This window comes from Pipistrellus kuhlii, unplaced genomic scaffold, assembly GCF_014108245.1.
Source record: "Pipistrellus kuhlii isolate mPipKuh1 unplaced genomic scaffold, mPipKuh1.p scaffold_m20_p_1, whole genome shotgun sequence".
Taxonomy (NCBI): Eukaryota; Metazoa; Chordata; class Mammalia; order Chiroptera; family Vespertilionidae; genus Pipistrellus; species Pipistrellus kuhlii.
Window position 1 is genome coordinate 61,357,152 of NW_023425404.1, and position 21,531 is coordinate 61,378,682.

The 21,531-nt window shown below is 37.5% G+C and overlaps 1 protein-coding gene, 1 long non-coding RNA gene and 1 pseudogene across 18 annotated transcripts in view; all 3 read right to left on the reverse strand.

Annotated features, from left to right (window-relative positions):
* Positions 1 to 349: 349 nt before the first annotated feature.
* LOC123652705 lies at positions 350 to 3,933 on the reverse strand (annotated as a pseudogene).
* Positions 3,934 to 9,440: 5,507 nt separating this feature from the next.
* HNRNPC (heterogeneous nuclear ribonucleoprotein C) overlaps positions 9,441 to 21,531 on the reverse strand; it is a 43,886-nt gene continuing 31,795 nt past the window's right edge. For 8 of the 17 annotated variants that reach the window (XM_036448007.2, XM_036448060.2, XM_036448042.2 and 5 more), the window contains 6 exons: positions 18,654 to 18,768; positions 18,023 to 18,070; positions 11,287 to 11,474; positions 10,685 to 10,798; positions 10,281 to 10,462; positions 9,441 to 10,181 (listed from right to left, as the gene is read on the reverse strand). In XM_036448007.2, the coding sequence (XP_036303900.1) occupies positions 10,098 to 10,181; positions 10,281 to 10,462; positions 10,685 to 10,798; positions 11,287 to 11,474; positions 18,023 to 18,070; positions 18,654 to 18,768 (731 nt within the window). In that variant the 3' untranslated portion in view covers positions 9,441 to 10,097. The remainder of the gene's footprint in view (positions 10,182 to 10,280; positions 10,463 to 10,684; positions 10,799 to 11,286; positions 11,475 to 18,022; positions 18,071 to 18,653; positions 18,769 to 21,531) is intronic. The other 9 variants (XM_036448135.2, XM_036448142.2, XM_036448090.2 and 6 more) reach the window with 8 other exon arrangements.
* On the reverse strand, positions 11,750 to 15,131 carry LOC118724635. The gene is made up of 3 exons (XR_004989659.2): positions 15,074 to 15,131; positions 12,838 to 12,946; positions 11,750 to 12,587 (listed from the first exon to the last, which is right to left on the reverse strand). It is a non-coding gene; the product is annotated as an uncharacterized LOC118724635 (long non-coding RNA).

Below are 21,531 nucleotides of genomic sequence, written 5' to 3' on the forward strand. Positions count from 1 at the left end.
GAGTAAAAGAAATTTAAAAGAAAGGTAACAATTCCTGACCTTTACTAGTGGTAAGTAAATAATAAAAAACATAAAGCACATATGTACATACTCGGACATGATGGAACTTTAAAAAAATAAATAAATAAATGGGAGATGGTGATGTAACCACGGAACGACTTACGTGGAGTCTGATGTAACCCGAGGACTGCCTGTACTGACAAGTGTATCATGGTAGTTTTAAAATGTTATCATTAGGGGAAACTGAACAATGTGTATGCAAGGAGCTCTCTACTGTCTTGGCAACTTTACTGTAAATCTAACATTATCCCAACATTAAAAACTTATTTAAAAAGCATTTTTTTCACTTGTTTTTAATGAAAGTTGTATATAAGATTACTTTATTCCTGCATCTTCTTAATTGTTTCCTTCTCGTATTTTCCCTTTTCCTTTCCTACTTGGCGAGATTTGGCTTTACATTTAAGGATCTTTTTGCAGCCTTTGTCCAGCTTTAGTCTGTGATAACCACCTTGCTGGGGTGAATGCCCACATGAACTGTTGTACCATTGGCTTTCTATTGCACTCGTTCAACGTAGATGAAATATTTCTTCCTGTAAACCTGGACTACTTTGCCAATTTGCTGCCCTTTGTAATGTCCTTGAACAACCTGAACTGCATCATCCTTTCGGATGGGCATGGACCGAACATTGTACTTCTGTCTCAGCTCTTTGGAAAGAGACATAATCTTCCTTCAAATGTGGGAAGGTGCATTGAAATGCTTTTTATGGTTCTTGCTCCGGTCAGAAATCACAAAGGGATTGAATTTAATTTTGATCACTGGCGCTCCTACGATGGCCCCAAGAGGGAAGAGACCCACACAGTTTCTGGTTCTCAAATATATCTTTCAAATATGACACCTCTACTACAATAGAATTAGGCTAAAATTGAGAGGGGGGGAAAACCATCAGTTAGACAATGGTGTGGGGAAATAAGCTATATCCCACTAATTTCACTTTTTAAAAAATGTTTATTGATTTTAGAGAGAGAAACACTGCCTCCCACATGCACGCTAGTCTGAGATCGTCGATCAGGGATCAGGCCTCCAACCTGGGCATGTGCCCCAAATGGAAATCGAACCAGTGACCTTGTGGTGCATGGGATGACCTTGTGGTGCCCTGGCTAGTGTGGTTCAACCAACTGAAACATACTAGTCAGGGCATCGTTTAGTTTTATTGCCAGCAGAAATAAACATATGCTCAAAAAAAGACGTGCTCCAGAAAGTTCATAGCAGCTTTATTCATAATAGACAAAATTGGGAAGTCCAAATGCCTGTTCACAGGATAAACTGCAGTATATTTATACAATGTAATACTATACAACAGTATGAATGAAAAACCTCAACATGCAACCAATACAAATTGACAGGCATAATGTTGAGTCAAAGAAGCTAAACAAACAAACAAAAAAACCCTACATATTATCTCATTTAGTTGAAGTTTAAAAGCAGGCCGGGCGAATCTATCGTGTCAGGATAGTATTGTCGGTGTGGTGGTATAGTGGCGGGCAGAGGGCACACATGCATGGGACTTTGGTAGTGCTGCTGGTCTTCAGTTCTTGATTTCTTGCTGTTGTGTGTTCAGTGTATGAAAATTAACAGCATACACACAATTTATGTACTTTTCTGTATCTAAATTATGCTGCAATAAAAAGTTTACCCAAAAGATAATAAACACAAAATGAGATACCACTGTACACCCATTAAAAAACCTAAAATACTTAAAATTTCATTCATAGCTAGTGCAGATATACATTAGTACGATCACTTTGAGATGTTTGGCAAAATCTATTAATCTGAATATACACATATCCAACAATTCCATCTATGTATGTAACTAAAAGAAATGTGTACACGAGTTCTCAGAAGCCATGGAAAAGAATGTTCACAGAAGTATTATCCCAAACTGAACACAATCCAATGTCTTTCAATGATGCCGGAATCTAAGGTCAGTTACAGCTCAGAATTGCAGGGAAGTTAACCTCCTATGGCATCCCTATCAATGGGGAACAGGAGCCAGTAAATAGGGTCTCCTATTCTTCTGGGAAGGACTATGTATCCAATCTCAACAAACCCTTTTATTGGTTTTTCCTCCTTAGCTGTCTGGCTCTTCTCACTTCACTTGTTTCCTGGAAACACCCACCAGATAGCTCTCAAGGGGAGCCCAAACTTCCAACAGTAAAATACTACATCATCTATATATAACTCAGCCAAAACCTATTATGATGATACAAGTCAGAAGAAGGGTTCTCAGTGGGGTAACAACTGGAGGGGGCTTGCCAGCAACCCTATTCTGAGCAGTATGGTGTTTAAATAAGCATGTTCACTTTATAAATCTTCATGAAGCTGTATATTTAAAGCATATGCACTTTATTATATGTATACTCTAATTTTAAAATATTAAGATGGAGAGTGAGCTTTTAAGGGAAATTGAACACAAAGTTGGGTGAATTGCAATGAGCATGTCCATCTTTTCTGAATAATGCCCTTTCTCTCTCACCCTTGGCATCAGATGCAGGTTACTGAGGGATTTGGGAGGCTGACTTTGGAAGAGGATTGTGAAGTTACATTACAGTGAAAGAGGGCCACAAGTCACCCCCTTGAGTTAGGCCACAAGGTATTACAACATTCCTTCAGATTTTTTTTTGTTTTTTTCCCTTCGGGTGTATTTTTGAAAGTTTGCTCCCTCAGCCTTGCTTGGCATCCCTGATGCCTATTTCTAAGACCTCCTCACTCAGGACTAACCTTCCCCTACTTCTTCCTTTCCCTTTTCCATTCATTCAACATATATTTATGTCCTAGACACTATGTTAAGCACTTGGGATATATATTGGTGAACAGTAATAGATGTGTTCTACTCTAACAAAAACATACCAAATAATTATATTCAAATTGATAAGTGTGACTAACGCTACCAAGAAGATTCTTGGTTCTATGATAGCCTATTGACCTACTTAAGAAAGGCAAGGTAGACTTTCTGGAAGAAGCAACAGCTCAACTCTAAGGATGAATATGTTAACTAGGAAGTCAATTGGGCAAAGAATGGGGAATAGAGGGACAGAGAGAAGTCCATTATAGTTGGAACAGGTTAAGTGAGGGAACATAAGCTAAAGGCTGGACAGATGGGCAAGGAGTGCCATTTATAGTTGAGTAAACTGTTAAAAAGTTTGTCATTATCGAAGGGCAAGTAAAGTCAGAAGGGTTTAAGTGGAAAAGCGCCATGGTTATATGTATTTGGAAAAGATCACTATGGCTGCTGTGGAAGTTACTGGAAAAGGATCACAGTGGATGTGGGTGTATAGGAGGCTGCTGTAGAAAGCCAGTAGCTGGGACTGGGATGGTGGCAGTCAAGATGGAGAAAAATAGAACAGTTTAACATATATTTAGGAGGCACATGAACACAACTATACAAAATGGTATGTCATCTGATCTGAGCAAATATATTCGTGTTTATATCAGTTAACAAACTGCATTTTGTTAACATTGTTCTTTTCATTAGCACATTTCTTAGAAAAAAAGGTGTGGCCCCATTGGAAGGGATATTCTGAAGATGCTAAGTACAAAACTAGTGAAGAACAAAATTTAAAATTGCAAAAATGGGGGCAGGGGACATGGCTAAGTTATCAACAATAAGGAGAGAAAAACACCCAAAGACAAAATGAAAAAACAAATGTACAGACAGGAAACAGCCATCTTGGTGGGAAGTTAAAAACAGGATTCCTCAGATACACCCCAGGTAGGATGCTTTCCAAGGTCTGTAGAGATCCGAGAAAAATGAACCTTTGAATCATTTACATGAAGACCGCGGATTCCTTGACAAAGTGAGAACTCTGCATTAATATTCTTACACTCAGGTGAATGTAAGAGCGAGTCACCATAAACTTTAGGAGTGCTGCCATGTGGTTGGTCCACAGGCTGAGGACCAGTTATGTACCCAGGTAGCTGCCAGGCCTGCCAGAAGAATGGATCAGTATTGTAGGAGGGAATGAAAACACTAACAGCAAACACCAAGGCCCGTATGGAACAAGTGAGAATGAGGATATGGCTACTTCCTGAGGGAGGGGTAAAAGAGTAGATTCTAACAAGGGCTGCTTTTCCCTCTGTCCAAGGCAGAGAGCTGGAAATTTGCTGTTATTGCAGATGGGGGACCTGGCAAGGACAGGGCAGACCACCACAGCATTCCCAGCAGTTACATAGTCAACTTTTTGACAACTAAACTTTGGGAATGACTAGCTGCACTATAGTTTTTGTGGAGAGTTCATATCATGTTCTGGGAGAGGGGCAGGTTTGGCTGCTTCCAAGGAGAGAAATATTGTGGATGAGGTTGGACTGGCAGTTGGCTCTGGCTGACTCCTCAGCAGACCACCTGAACCCACTACAAGCCCTCTGATTGGGGTAATTTCCCCCAGCATTAGTGGGACTTTTTAAGTATCTCATACCTGTCTGTATCAAGTATTCTTTAGGACAAGGAGACATGAGGCCAAGAAATAGCCACCAAACTTTAAGATTTTTGAAGTCAGGGAGGAAAAAGTAAATTATGGACCAAGCTAGCTGGAAATGAGAGTTTCTGTGTCATTGAACAAATAGGTTTTCACACGAGATAGAATTATTGTGGCTTGTGTGGATTTGCAAAGGTCAATCAATCTGTGTCACTGAACCCTTTTCACATTAATGAACCCTTTTGGTGTAAAGACTTTTTTAGTGAATCCTTGCAACTACACTGCCTGTTTTTAACGGACCATGTAGGCATCAAGGTACAGGGCCAAAGTTGTGTAATCAAGAACTGTCCTGACAAAGAGAAATTTTTACAAGGTATTTAGCAAGCTTGAGGTAGAATAAATCTAAGGACAATGGGTGGAAGTATAATCTCTGGATTTTTGCTACATTTCTAAAGCCCAATCATGTTGCATAAAACAGCATTTCAGCTCTTAGCCAGACAATTTTCAATGTGCTTTTGCAGCTGGTAAGTCTGAGCCACTCTAGCACAATGCATATACAGTGGTGCCTCACACAACGAACTTAATTCGTTCCAGGAGCAAGTTTGTTATGCGAAAAGTTCATTATGTGAAACCCGTTTTCCCATAACAATACATGTTAAAAAAAATAATTCGTTCTGTAGCATAAAATATGCTAAGATGACATAAAAAGATAAATTTTTTATTATTTTTATTTAGATACATCATGATATAAAAAAAATATTGAGTTTAACTTAAAAGGACGACTGCCGTGATACGTGCGTGATTTAATTCGTAATGAAGAACGATTGCCGCGATACGTGCTTAAGTTAAGCGCAGTGACTAACGACTGCCTGCAGTGCCTGCGCGGAAGGATGCAATACATCGGCAGCGATCGTGGAAGCTCGGGCGATTTCATTGTGTGAAACGAAGTTCGTTGTATGAATCATGAAATGAAGTTCATTGTGTGCAGCGTTCGCTGTGCGAGGCGTTCTTTATGCGAGGCACCACTGTACAACATTCTGTAATAGTGGTATCTGCCTTGGGCTTTGAGCACTTAAAAAAAATTGTAAACTGCAAGAGGCATTGCTAAATCCAAGTGTGACCTACATTGCCTGGGTCTGCAGTTGTAGAGGTCCTCACACTAGGAAAATCCTTTCAATGTTATGGTCTAGGTCCTAGATGTTATTTTCAATGAACTCGGCACATAAAATATGTTGGAAACACACATTTGTCCGTAGAACTTTGAATTAGTAATCAGCCTTCTCTAGCAAGCTATCTAGTAACTTTAAAATACATCTTTAAATCCAGTTTCTCAGTCACACTAGCAACAGGGCTACTATATTGGTCAATGAATTATGAAACAATTCCATCATTACAGAAAATTCTACTGGACAGTGCAGAAGCTTTAGGAGTGGTGGGCCAATCAAGTTGGGCTTTAACATGCTTTCCTCCAAGCTCAGAGAATAAGGATTTTTGTCTTAAATTCTAGCTATTCTCTCACCTTTACCCCTACCAACATACCTCCTTTACATGTTTTCTATACTTTGGCCAGATTTTAATGCAGGTATATTCTCAACATTTCACACAGACACACACACACACACACACACCAATTGAAAAATGATGATGCCTGAGTCCCAGTGACCAAGATTTAATATCTGGAGTACACACCTGGAATCAGGATTCTAAAGCTCCCTTGGTAATTTTTAATGCACAACCAAGGTTGAGAACCACTAGACATCTAATTTGATCAGGTACTAAAAACCATTGTAATTACAACTTTTTTAGGTTTGTGAAAGGCATGCAAGTTATTTTTACACAAGAAAATTTGTCAGACTTTAGAACATCTTTTGTCCCTCAAGCACTTTTATTCCTGTGCGGTCTTAAAAAAATCTGGCATGCTCAGGACTGAAACCAAGAGTACCATGCTTTCTTATGCCCATTCATCTTGGACTTCAACACCTATGAACTAGTCCCCCCCTTTTGCATTTACCCCATTTTACTATCCCTTCTCTCTTCCTATTACAGTCTGCACCTCTAATTTAAGCTGTGGGGAAAGTGTCCCACCTAGTTCACAATAGGGCTAACTTCACTACTCTTCAAACCTACTTTTCATAATTGGGGCTAAAAAAATTTTTTTTTAATTAACAAAGTTACTAATACAACCACATACTATTTTCAGACCTTTTCCTTGGTTTACTTAACTTCAATAGGATTAATTTGTCAAAAAATCCTGAAATTTGCCGAAGCCGGTTAGGCTCAGTGGTAGAGCGTCGGTCTGCGGACTGAAAGGTCCCAGGTTCGATTCCGGTCAAGGGCACCTACAATGGTTGCGGGCACATCCCCAGTAGGGGGTGTGCAAGAGGCAGCTGGTCGATGTTTCTCTCTCATCGACGTTTCTAGCTCTCTCTCTCTCTCTCCCTTCCTCTCTGTAAAAAATCAATAAAATATATTAAAAAAAAATTCTGACCTCTTTTCCTTTAGACTGTCAAATCAAAACAGAACAGCAGCCAACACAATAGCCGTCTGTGTGAATGAACTGACATCTACTGGGAATCCTCTTTGCAACAATTTTTTTGTCAGATCAGCAAAAAGAAGAAAAAAATAATAAATAAAAATATTTTATGCCAGTTTTAATTAGTTTGTGTACTTGAGTTGAAAAAGGTTGAAAACCAGTGGTATAGTTTAATTTCTCTTATATTAAATAAAAAAGTCAGTAGGAATGTTTATGTGGTTAAGTCCTTCATTTCCCCAGCCCAGTCAATGTTTTCTGGTTCTTGCCTGAAAATTAGTGCATCACAGACTAGCCACATATTCTCAGAATAAAGTACATATTTCAACCAATCTCATTAAACATACAGCTATTCCTTAGTCCCCAAGTATTTCTGTAACATTACCTAAACACTAGTACTTGTAAAGTTTAGTTTGTCACCTGTTGTTTTACTTTCCTGTCATACCCCTAGGCTTTGCTGCTACAATAAATTGTCCAACAGATCCCTTTGACATTTTATAATTACTGGATGGCTGAAATGACAGTGAATTTTCTTTTCCCTCCATTACATTCTCAGTCCTCATCTGACCTGTTTATTCCTTTCCAATTTACCATACCTTGCTGTTCTTGTTTGCATTTTCTTTTGTTGCACCTAGTTTCCTCTGTAAGAGGTTTAAGAACCTGCACAGACTAGTACTAATCTTATAATCTTTATAGGCTTAGGATGTTAAGATAACATTTGAACTGAATCTACTGGGAAACATTTCAACTATGAAGGCATTCAATTCACAGTAGCTTGAGAGCAAGAGGATAAAATGACTTTTCCCCATGAAAGCCTAAACACATCTTTTGTCAATAATCCTGTGTGTGCAGATGGATGGATGATCATTCCTCTAGCTATTAGTTATTCCTCAGTTTCTTTCAATAATTAGTTTGGAAGGAATTGGAAATACACTTTTGCTTTAGCTGGTTTGGCTCAGTGGATAGAGCGTCGGCCTGCAGACTGAAGGGCCCTGGGTTGATTCCAGTCAAGGGCATATGCCTGGGTTTTGGGCTCCATCACAGGATGGGGGAGGGAAGGGCAGGAAGTGGTCAATCAATGATTCTCATCACTGATGTTTTTCTCTCTCCCTCTCTAAAATCAATAAAAATTAAAAAATGAACAAAATAGACACTTTCCCCTAGGCCAGTGTGGCTTAGTTGATTGGGCATCATTCGTGCACTCGAGGGATTGCATATGCCTAGGTTGTGAGCTTGATCTCAAGTAGGGGGCATTCAAGAGACAATCAATTGAAAAAAAGTTCTCACACCAATGTTTCTCTTCTTTCTTTCTAAAAATCAATAAAAATGTTTTAGCCTGGCTGGTGTGACTCAGTGGTTGAGCATCTACCTATGAACCAGGAGGACACGGTTCAGATTCCTAGTCAGGGCACATGCCTGGGTTGTGGGCACAATCTCCAGTAGGGAACATGCAGGAGGTAGCCGATCAATGATTCTCTCATTATTGAGGTTTCATCTCTCTCTCCTTTCCTCTCTGAAATATATTAAACAGGTGTTATTAGTATTTTAGAACACTGACCCCCCTTTCAAAGAATTCAGCTAAGCATCCTATTTTGCCATGAGTTATGTGTAAAAAGTGAGTTTGTTTAGCACAGGAAATCACATGACTGGAAAACAAGGTGGGTAGTAGTATATTTGGTCAACTTAACACAAAAGCTACTTTTATACTTTGATCTCAGACCCAAGGGCAGCCCATACTTCAGCCTCTTTCTATTCTGCTTTGTTATATGATGATTTAGGAGATTCTTATAAATAGAACTTAAGAATTCTGGGTGTACCCTATGCCTAAAAATCATTGCAAGTAATTGGGGAGGAGTGCACAAAAATTAGTTAATATGAATTAAACTAAATCAAAGTAAAATAAAGTTTGTAAACCCCACTATGTTCTCAGTTTTCTATTTTCAGTAACACTGGGGCAAAGACTCAGAATCCAGAAGATAACTGGTGCTATAAACAGTAATTGAAAGGACAAAAATGGAAGAAAGCAATTTTCATTCTCCAGTTGTTTCAATTTCCCTAAAATACTGACATGTTTGAATCTCTTCTTTTAAGGATGAAACAACTTAACACACAACAAATATCTCAAAAAGGGCACAACTGGACCACAAAGCATTGGTGGAAAAGCTTAATCTATTTCTCAACCCTCCCCCCCCCCCAAAAAAATTAGGGCATAAAAGCAATTTTGAAAACCCTCTATTCCACAGTTACTTTTCTCCTTAATGTTAACACTCACTCCAATGAAATATAATTTTTTGAGTAGTGTGTGTTGTTATGCTCAATGATTATGATTTAAGTAAAAATATGTGGTACATTGTAGGGGTTTTGTAGAAACCTCTGTGAAACAAAGTATTTGAAATAAATATAAAATACGAAAATAAAAAAAACCAGGGTTTTTCCCCCTCCAAATTCCTGGTTTAATAAGGATGTGTTTATTGAGAAAAAAACGGTCCCAAACATCAGGCTGTTCACAAAAATAACCCACAGTATCAACTTTAAAAAACAAATCTTAAGACTATTACACTATTTACCTAGAGGATGCATTTGACATGCCAACTCTCATTCACAAAAATACATTGTTACATTTGTGTTGAACAGCCCCACATAGCACTCTTATATGGGGTATAACACATACCTCTAACTCAAAGCTGCTCTCAGGTGCTACTCAACTAATGCGATTGCCTTTGCAGTTAGGGAAGCAACTAGTGAACTCATATATGAATGAAAAGAACTGTACTCCCTACATAACAAGAGATTATTTTGGAGACAGTTGATAAAAACCATACATCCTTTTTATTGTTAAGTCATAAAGAGGTATCAAAATTAAAAGCAAAAATTACAGGTTAAGACTTAACACAACTACTAGGAGCATCAAAGGAAGTGAAAATGGGACTAGGCGCAGGGCAATATGAATGAATGAACATGGGAGGGTCAAGATAGGGAGAACAGTAAGCATGTGCTGAAGGTACTAGGGAGAGGATCTGGTGAAAATTTTGATCTTAGACAAGCGCCTAGATAAAGAAATAATGGGACAACATTTCTAAACCCCACTATGTGCTTAAGAGTCATCCTCGCCATTGGCGCTGTCTCTGTCATCCTCTCCTTCCTCAGCCTCTTTTTCATCATCCTTGATCAACTCCAGCTGTGAGAAACAGACACAAACAGGATGGAGTTAGAGGCACTCCATGTGTCCCTTATCCCCCCTCCACCACCTTTTTCTTTCCTTTCCCATGGTTTTCACCTGGTCATCCCCCCGATCTTCATTATCATCATCATCCAGTAGGTCCCCCTCCTCAGCAGAGTCCTCTGCACCCCCCTCGGACTCCATCTTCACATTAGTCTCATCTTTCTTCAGGGAGCTGGTGGTCTGCTCCTCTTCTGTCTTATCATTCTTCATCTCTACTGGGGACGAGAAGGACAAGTCTGTCCAGGGATATTAATGTCCATAGGGTATAAACAATCCCCATTAATCAATACAAAACTTCAGCACAAGCCTAATTCCTCCCACACAAATGCCCTTCCCAATCCAAACTCCCCAAGTTTTACATTCAATTGCTTTACATCCACTATTCCAATATATACTTTCAATTACCTTACGTAACTAACCCAATTCTACATCCCCCCAAAAGTAGCAGTACCATTTACCTGCTTGTTTGCTCTGTTCCTTTTCAATTTTTTCCAGGCTTTCCAGTAGATAATCCACTTTCTGTTTTATCTGGGTCAATTCCTTCTTAATGGCCTGAAGGTCATCTCCTTTCACTTTTAAAATAAACAAAACCTTAGATGAGAATCAAATGTATCAGAAGCTACAAGTTACCAAAAACATTCCTACCACTTTATACATTAGTAGCCAACAGGAAATCCCTAGGGAGAAATGGTATTAGTATCAGTTTGTCTCAGCTAAGAGGACTTTTCAATCTTATAGCCGATAAAGGAAAATTCAATCTCCATTACCAGTAGCATTCTGACTTTTGTGGACCTGCTAAAGACTTCAATTCATTTTTAAAGAACTTTCTCTGTACAGTTTTACTGACATACATCACACAAATTTTAACAGGTGCCTCAACTCCTTGAAGTATTCAAATTACCATGGTCTTAAGAAAAGAAGGCAATCTAGAGTTGGTCCCTTCATTATATTACCTTCTTTTATTATGCAAAGGCTTTTGCACAAAAAGTGAAATTATAAGCAGCATTAATTTCATTATTTCAACATAGAATAAATACCACAAAGCTGCAATAATACTTACACTTTGCAGACTTGGAAGAAGATCCTCGCTGTCCACTCTTAGAATTGAAGCCACTTTTGCCCCTTCGTGATGTATTTCCTGATACACGTTGGCGTTTTGAGGGCACTACAGCCCGAGCAATAGGAGGAGGAGGAGGAACACGTGCTGGGTAACTGTACATCCTATTGGGTAAGAAGAAAACAGGATTCCTTCACACCTAAATTAAGTCTGCAAGACCAAACAACTGTTAACTTATAATAAATTAGCCCAGCCATTGTTGACTACTGTTTGAGCGTTGACCCGTGAATCAGAGGTCACAATTTGATTCCTGGTTCAGGGACACATACCCAGGTTGTGGACTCGGTCCCTTTGACCGGGAGGCAGCTGATCAATGATTGTCATCACTGATATTACTATCTCTCTCTCCCTTCCTTTCTGAAATCAATAAAAATATATTTAAAAAGTAATAAAATAAAATTAATGTATAGTCTCTCAATCACATCTTTAAACACACACACACACACACACACACACACACACACTCCTCCTAGTAACTATAATATAATCAGTCCACTCAAGAAAGATACAACCAACAAAGGTGATCTGAGCAAATGCAAACTTTCTTCTTATTTAAAATGTCACCTTAGGCAACACAAAAGAGCCATCTCTTAGCTTTTCCAAGTAGCCCAGAATCCTCTTATTCTCTTAATCACATGCCTTTCCAAGAAGGTGCAGCATTGCTCAGGAATATTTTTAAAAAACGAAAGAAAGGGGGGAGGCAAAATGATAACTCCTGCCCTAGCTGGTTTGGATTCTAGGTTTGATTATGGCCAAGGGCATATATCTTGGTTATGGGCTCATTTCTCAGTAGGGCGTGAGCAGGAGTCAGCCGATCAATGATTCTCTCTCATTATTGATGTTTCTCTCTCTCCCTGTCTTTTCCTAAGTCAATAATAATTTAAAAAAAGATAGCTCTTCTAACCCCAATAAAATTGAGTTAATCCAAAATCTAAAACTTTGAGAGCCTAGAACAAAATAAGGGCTCAAGTATTAGTTTAAGGAATAGATGGTTAGCTTCTTTCACCCATCTTGCAATTCAATGGAAACTCTACCACCACTGTATAAACTATTTTTCTTTACCTTTGATCAATACACCTTCCTGGAAAAGATCTGTAGAGTAAGAATCAACAAAAAAATTGCTTGACCTCTCTTCATGTAACCTTTATCATATAATCATAGTCATAAAAGAGAAAATCTCAACTATACTGGATTCTTCTCTCCCACAAAGCATCTACTTATGTAACTTTAATTCTCATCAAGACCTCTCATTTCTTTGTCTTTTTTTTTTTTTAAGAAATATATTTTATTGATTTTTTTTTTTTACAGAGAAGAATAGAGAGGGTGAGTTAGAAACATCAATGGAGAGAAACATCGATCAGCTGCTTCTTGCAAATCTCTTACTGGGGACATGCCTGCAACCAAGATACATGCCCTTGACTGGAATCGAACCTGGGACCTTTCAGTCTGCAGGCTGACGCTCTATCCACTGAGCCAAACAGGTTAAGGCAAGACATCCCATTTCAATAATTACAATGGTAACTACTTGCACCTTTCCTCCCCTCCAGTTCCTCTTTTCTAGCCATGGGGCTGTTTCTAAGTTATCAGGATATCGGATAAAATTCTTTCATGTGCCATACAAAACCATTTACAATCCTCGTTCTTCCCAACTACAGGTGGCTACTTTCCCCAAATACCCAGATATATTCACAACTCTGCATCTTTATTAAAGTGAAACCTTTTCACCCTATCTACCTAAATGCCCTCTACCCATTATCAAAGCAAGTTCAAATACAGCCCTTTGTGAAACTAAATGGGGCTCTTTGAATCTTAATAGGGAAGCTGATAGCTACCCAAAGGGCAAGGCAATTCATCTTTCTATGAGACAATCCTCTACAATGCAGGATACACAGTCCCTGTTCATACAAGTGTCGTATTTGATTTATGAGTTGATGTATTTCATTCCCCTTTCTAATCACGGTATGGTGGCATATTTACCTAACTAGAGGTCCGTTGCATGAAAATAATGCACTCCTGGGGGGGAGGGGGAGATCTCCTCAGCCTGGCCTGTGCCCTCTTGCAGTACAGGAGCCCCCGGGGGATGTCCAACTGATGCAGGGAGAAGCTCCTGCCACCACCACTGTGCTCACCAGCCATGAGCCCAGCTTCTGGCTGAACAGCGCTCCTCTGTGAGAGCACACTGACCACCAGGGAGCAGCTCCTGCACCGAGTCGCAATCTCACCCAGTCTCAATAGGCCGGACCCAGGCAGCAAGCTAATCTACCAGTAGAAACATCTGTCCCCTGATGGTCAGTGCAGGTCATAGCAAGTGGTTGCACAGCTTTAACCTATCATTAGCATATTACTCTTTAAGTGGTTGGACAGCTGACCAGATGACTGGACACTTAGCACATTAGGCTTTTATTATATAGGATACTATATTGCCTAATATTATACAGATTCTAATGATCAGTAATTTCAAAAGTGCATATTGAAAATTAATGTGAAAAAATATTTTAAATAAATTACAAAAGTTAAGAATCTGAAAAGAAACAACTGCAAAGTATTTCAATGGAACTGTTCACACAAGAAGTTATCTATAAAGAATTGCTACAGGAACAATTTTTCTAAAAACAAACAAAAAAAACTAAACAGGACACAAATGAAACTGGATCTTTGTCAGGACCTTCTAGGTTTATTAGATCTTCAACATCAACAAACGTTTTGCACACAAGGGCAACTTATACAATTACCCTAGTTTTATACATCAATTCCCATAAATACTCATCCTAAAAGAAAAGACTATTTTGGGCTTATATTCATACCATAAAAAAATTATGTTTGTTAATAAATCTTTGGATAATTACAAACTATGTATGATCATGAGTTTATAGTGTATTTGGAACAATTATAGTGTATCTGAATCTCAGATATTAATTTATTTAAAATTGTAGTTTCACATAGACAATTTCTGTTGAATTCATAAGAACTTTCACACCTGTAACATCAGCAATGGCCTTAGGAACGCAAATCCAAAATTCCACAAGAACAAGATGGCAAAGCAAAAAGGTCCATTAAAGTCTTCCAAAGAAGATAATCTTTAATGATTTCAGGCTAACAGTTCTTAACACATACACATACACACACTGAAAACCAGTAACCTTCCTGGGGTAACAGGCAGCAGCATTAGGGACACAGAATCCAAATCTGTGTTGTCTCATGCTCAGAAGACAGCATATTAAAATGTCAGTGATTCAGACAAGTTTTATTGTTTGATTATCCTCTCCAGTTTTAAAGGTATTTATTTACAATCATTGGGACTCAACTAATTAATATCAAATATACAAATCACTGCAATTCTAACAAAACAGTAAATAACTGGTTTCCTGATATTAAAAATTTATGTTTTCCCCTACAAAACACCTACTACCATATTCCTTAAGTTTATATCAAAACTCCGGCTAGGCCTGGTGGGTGTGGCTCAGATGGTTGTGCATCATCCCGTGCATGGAAAGGTTGCCAGTTTGATTCCTGGTCATGGTGCATGACTGGGTTTCAAGGCTTAATTCCTGATAAGGGGTGTGTAGAAGGCAGCAGATCAAGCCCACACCTGGGCAGGTGATTGGGAATTGAACTGTGACCTCCAGGATCATAGGTTGATGCTCAACCACTGAGCCACGCTGACCAGGTGGTACCTTCTTATAATAAAGAACACAACATAGTTGACTTAGGATCACTAATTAGGATTAACAAATATCTTAACCTTACAAATAAAGTAACTTCAGAAAAACTTCTGAGTAAAAGAAATACTATACTTGACCAACTCTTTAGTAGCTATCACTTGTTTATTCCATTAGTCTTCAGATTAGAATGGAAGGGGGAAGACTTTACTTTTAACTGATACACCATATCATCGAACAATACATTAAAGAGTAACTAAAGGCATTCTCTTGCCTCTTTAAAAACAAAGAGGCCAACAGTATGTTTCCATCAATTTTTAGGACTAAATAGCAATGGTAAGAAATTTGAAGATATTTCTGCAAACATTTAAATTTCTTCACTATTCTTGACTGTCTGTCTCTTTTTTTATTAAGTTTTACAAAATTCCTCACTTAAAACTATTTTTCCAAACATGCAGGATTGTCCCCAAAAAAATGTATACACAATTTAACAACTGATAGGTCGATTGATACTGCATCTTGGCAGATTTAATACATTGGAATAATTCAAAGTGTATATACATTTTGGGGAGATACCTTGTATTTACATTGTGAGATGATAGGGATGTTCAAAGTTTTGCTGCCTTACCAAGACAACTAAACTAAAACTTCAGAAGACTGTTTTCATAAGACAGGGTTACACTGTCTGAATTTTACACATATAACTAGAACCTCAATGCACAACATTCGTGCAAGAGGCTTTCCTTCCCAGGGCTGCCTCACAGCCCCAGCTTCATCTGAAAGGTCCTCCAGAAGGACATCTGGTCTAATTAGCATATTATGCTTTTATTATTATAGATTTGAAAAGTTTCTTACCTAGAGTTCATAATACTCCAGAAATTATATCCATATAACATGTATTAAATTTTTCTAAGAGGTGTCACGACAAAGAAATGGGAAATAGTCACAGAATTAAAACTACTTTCTTATTCTATGTTATCAATGATTCTCAACCATCCCAGGACATTAGAATTCCTTGGGATCCTTAAAAAACATACACCAATAAAGAATCTACCTAAACCAGCTGTTTAAAAATCACTACAGGTGTACTTGGGCATGTGTATTTTTTAAATGTGGCCAAGAGATTCCTATGGTAGTGGATAAAGAATAACTACTTCAGACAAATTCAGTTATTCACAAAATCTCAGGACCTTTAAGTCACTCTATCAGTGACCGAATTTTCCCAGATCTGTTCTCCCAACTAAGGTTTGCCATTTTTATAATTTTAATATTATTGAAGTAGAAAACTATGTGTTTTAACAAAAAAACAAAAAAAATCTGAAATCCCTGAAGACAAATGAAATAATCATTTCATGATGTATGAACAAGATTTAAATCACACAACCTTATGGCATTCAAGGATTTTTACAATGTAGATTCAAAACAAATTTTTCAGTCTTACTCCTTTGGCCTTTCAATACTTTAGCTACCATAGTCTATGTGATATTTCTCAATCACAAAGGCACTTACACTTATTTATCAAGTCCAATGTATGAGTATGGTCAAATACTACCATATAATGCATAAATTAAAAAGTTCCAAACTAAATATACCTAACTAGAGGCCCCAGAGCATGAAATTCGTGCACAGGGTGGAGAGTCCCCTCAGCCTGGCTTTCCCCCTTTCCAATCCGGGATCCCTCTCATAATCCAGAACCACTGGCTCCTAACCACTCACCTGCCAGCCTGCCTGATGTCCCTAATTGCTGCCCCCACTAACTGCCCTACCCTGCTCTCCCTTCCTCTCCATGCCCTTCAGACCCCTGCCGCAGGCATGCTGAGAGCTCTTGGCCACAGCCCCACCATGTCCTGATAGGTTACGTGATGGTGTTGTGACCAATTTGCACATTCCTCTATTGTTAGTATAGCTGTTTCCTTAATTCCCGAAGATTATCTGAATGCCAATATTTTCTGCATATCATACCACTACTCAATAATTAATTCCTATTATCAGTTGGAGGTGGAAGAGGGCATAGAGGAGATAAAAGGTGATGGAAAAAATTAGAATAAAATAAAATTTAAAAATTAAAAATAAAAGCCATCCATAACCTATCCCTATCCACACATCTTTCAATTTTATTTCTTAAGCAATCTCAAAAAAAATATTAATGTTGTTCTGAAGACACAATAAGCAATCATTATTACAACCTCCTTATCTTTCATTCATTCATTCATTCATTTTTAATTGATTTCAGAGAGAGGACACGAGAGGGAGAGAAACAACAATTCTGAGAGATAATCTATCATAGATTTGCCATCTCCATTGGGATACAGTCCACAATCCAGACATGTGCCCTGACATGGAATCAAACGATAGCCTCTTGGTTCACGGTTTGACGCTCAACCCTGAGCAACAATGGCCAGGCCAACCCCCTTACCTATTAAAACTATATCACCATGATTCCTAATCTATAATATAATCTTAACACTCTAACATTAACTCTTAACGCAATTTGTATTGTCAATTCACTATATATATTGGTTATAGCATATTGTGTTTTAGTTGGTTTGCTTAAAGTTCACTTTACAATAAAGTTAGGTATCATTTTTTAAATTTTACTGTAATCCCATAGAATGCAAAACCAAGTGGCAAGTATGCCATAGGGAAATAATGAAGAAACATATAACTGCTATTTAAGTCTCATTTCATCATTAGGTAAGTCAGAAAGTCCTTTTATTTGGCATACAAATTAAAACAAAAAGAAAACTGACGTTTCAAGAAAAAAACTTAAGTCTAGAAAATATTTGACATGTCCCAACATGCCCTAAAGATATATAAACTGATTCTTTGAAATCAATAGAAACTTCACCTTACTAGTCTACCTCAATCTGCAGAAGGGAAGTATTTTTCATTTTGTTTTTGACAGAAAGAAATTTTGTTTGAAAATATATTTATGTTGTTCATTACTACAAAATAGAAAAACAAAATGATTCTCACTAGGTGCTTTTTATCAAGATAGGCAAAAAAAACTTTTAACATACCTGTCATAATAATCCCGTTGAAAGTCATAATCCAAGTCAAAAGAGGAGCTGAAAAATGAATACCAAAGAGCATTAATTTGAAGCCATTAATGTCAATTCACAACAGCAGATAGGGGAAAAAACCCCAAAGCCCATGCCAAGCCAACCACAACTAAGAGATCAACAGATTAGCATGGAACAACTTCCAATCATTCAAATATCACCGAATTCTAAGCATCTTAGGCCACTGAACATGCAGTGGACAAATTCAAATTCAGGTGAAAGTTTTGCTAAAATTTCAACACACTACATTATAGCCAAAATAAGAACACTGAAAATTACAATAGTAAACTAAACATTCTTAGGCCATCTTCCCTTTCTTACTCCTCAGCTCCTGAGAAGCTAAACGCCTCTTGAAGAATAATATAATTTATGCTAAATGTCAAAGTATTCTTTAATAGCCGAAATCTCAGGGAAGTCTAATAATTTTATGGGAAATGGGTGAATAGAAGTATATTAACAAAAAATTAATATAGCATTACTTTGATACAGATAAAACACACTACAATTAGCCCTCCCATATCAAGAAAAACAGATAGAGAATATGCCCACTGATGGACACAATGGAGTTATAAATAATAAAGTTCCGGACCTGAGTAGAGGGGACGGAGAAGGGTGTTCTGGTACTGACCCGTACATCTCCGCTGCAGATCGTTTCACACCTGCTTTTCCTCGGTTCACTTTTGGCTCTGCAGCCAGATTAATATCTGGAAAAAAAATTTTTTTTAGTGTTAACTCTGTTGGGATTTTTAAAAGTATACATAAGTCATATAAATAAGCAAAGATCTAATACTGTAACCTTTCCTTTAACACTCAAGAATTTTTTATAAGATTGGAACTTAATCTTCCATTCCTTCTGTACCAAAAAAGTTTTCATTATTTATATAACACACTAAGTTTGTCTTTGGTACCTACCATGCTCAGCTCTTATTTCAATGCAATGCTTACCATTCAGAAGACCCATTTTGTTCACTTAGTTACTCTCACAGGAAAAAAGTATCAGTGACTAATAGTTGCCTTTCCAGAAATGACTATGTATATTTTAAATTAAACAAATATATTAGAAATGAATGACCTCAGAGATTTTATATGGCAGTTCATGAATTAATATAACTATGGTACCCTTAAATTTCTCCAAAGACAAATCTTTATTCTTCTTACTAGTAGAACCAATTCTTAAAAGTTGCAAGTACTTTACAGAAATGCTTAACCACCTGTACATGCACATACATAAATACATACCAAGAAAAGGGAAATAAAGGAGAGAAGGAAAAAAATACCCTAATATATATATATATATATATATATATATATATATATATATATATATATATATATATACATACACACACACACACACACACACACACACACACACACCCCTAAAATAAAGTTTCCTGTCTGGGAGTTTGATTGCTTGCTATGACGTGCTCTGAATACCAGGGGGAGGCATGGCACGAAGGAAGGTAAAGGCAGGGAGCCAGCAGCCACAAGGGACCCTACCTAAGATTACATGCACTGGGCCTCTAGTTCCCATATAAAACGTAAATATTTAAAACACCCATTCTGGCAGCCAACTACTTAGCCTGCCGATCCAATGCCTACCAAAGAAGAGTTCATGTGCTTCCTCATTAACAAGAGGCCACTGTAGTTCTTTTAAAATTCAACTCATCAAATAACCAATTAAAATCAGATATTTAGTACATTGTCTTTTTGCTAAATAGACAATTTATGTATAATCTTCAGTTCTTGTCCCACTAAATTCATTTCTAATTTTTTAAAAATATATATTATCAATTTTTTACAGAGTGGAAGGGAGAGGGAATTAGAAACATCAATGAGATACACCAATCAGCTGCCTCTTGCACACCCCTTAATAGGGATGTGCCCGCAACCGAGGTACATGCCCTTGACCAGAATCAAACCTGAGACCCGCAGGCGAATGCTCTATCTACTAAGCCAAACTGGTTAGGGCCATTTCTAATGTTTAATATCTAATGTTTATAAAGGCCTTGTGCTTGTACAGTTTTAACTATAGTCATTTATAACATTAAAGATAGGAATTAAATTTTTTAAAAATGTCTATTCTATTGATTTTGAGAGTGAGAGGAGGGGAGAGAAAGAGAAAAATGTATGAAAGAGAAACATCGATGACAAAAAAATATGGGGATCAGCTGCCTCCTACATGGCCCCTATTGGGGATAGAGCCCGCAACCCCTGCATGTCCACTGACCTGGAATCCAACCAGGGATCTTTTGGTTCATTGGGACAATGCTCAACTAACTGAGCAACACTGGCCAGGGCAAGATAGAATTACATTTCTTAGAAAGCAATTTTGCCCTAGCCATTTTAGCTCAGTGACGTGGATTGAAGGGTATCAAGATTCAATTCCAGTCAAGGGCACATGCCCAGACTTCAGGTTTGATCCCCAGAAGGGGACATGCAAAAGGCAGCCAAGGATTCTCTCTCATTATTGGTGTTGCTACCGTATTTTTCTCTCTGAAATCCATAAAAATATTTTTAAAAGCAATTTCTAAATGTAAAAAAAGAAACAAAAAGAACTGAACTATATAAAAGTTAGACAACTATAGATTTCATGAGATTCCAAACTGAGTCAATACCTAATAGATAATATATTAATAAAATTTTTATTTAATAATCTGTAGTAAAAATACAAGTAGGATTATTTTAAAACTGTGGCACAAAGCACACATAAAATTGTATTTTTCCTTTTCTTAAAACATGTAAGTACCTCCTAATCTACCCATTGAATCTTGTCAGAAGCAATTAAAATTCATAACAATAACTCCTGATATACAGACAGCGGTTTCTAAATCTCGTTAAAAGGAGCTCTTAAGCAAAAGGGCAACAAAATCGATTATTTCTCTAAAATCAATACAACTCGAAATTTTAAAAAGAAATATATTATCTCTGAATTCAGATGTTTTATAATTATGCATAAACAATAGATTTCAAAGACTTGGTATGAAAAGAGAATGTAAAATACCCCAATCATATTTTTAAATGATTACATATCAAAGTGACAATATTTTGGGTATACTGGGTTAAGTAAAAAAAATTATTTTAAATATATCTTATTGATTTTTTACGGAGAAGGGAAAGGGATAGTCAGAAACATCAATGAGAGAGAAACATCCATCAGCTGCCTCCTGCACACTTCCTACTAGGGATGTGCCAGCAACCAAGATACACGCCCTTGACCACATCGAACATGGGACCTTTCAGTCCGCAGGCCGATACTCTATCCATTGAGCAAACCGGTCAGGGCGGATTAAGTAAAATTAATGTCACCCCTTTTTACTTCTTTTAAAATAGTGATTTACAAATTTAAAAATCGCATACTTGGCTCACATTCTATTTCTATTGAATCAGCACTGCTCCAGATCATAGGGGTAGAAAAAACTTAATAAGGAAGCAATCAGTTCAGAATGTAGGAAAATACTAAAGAC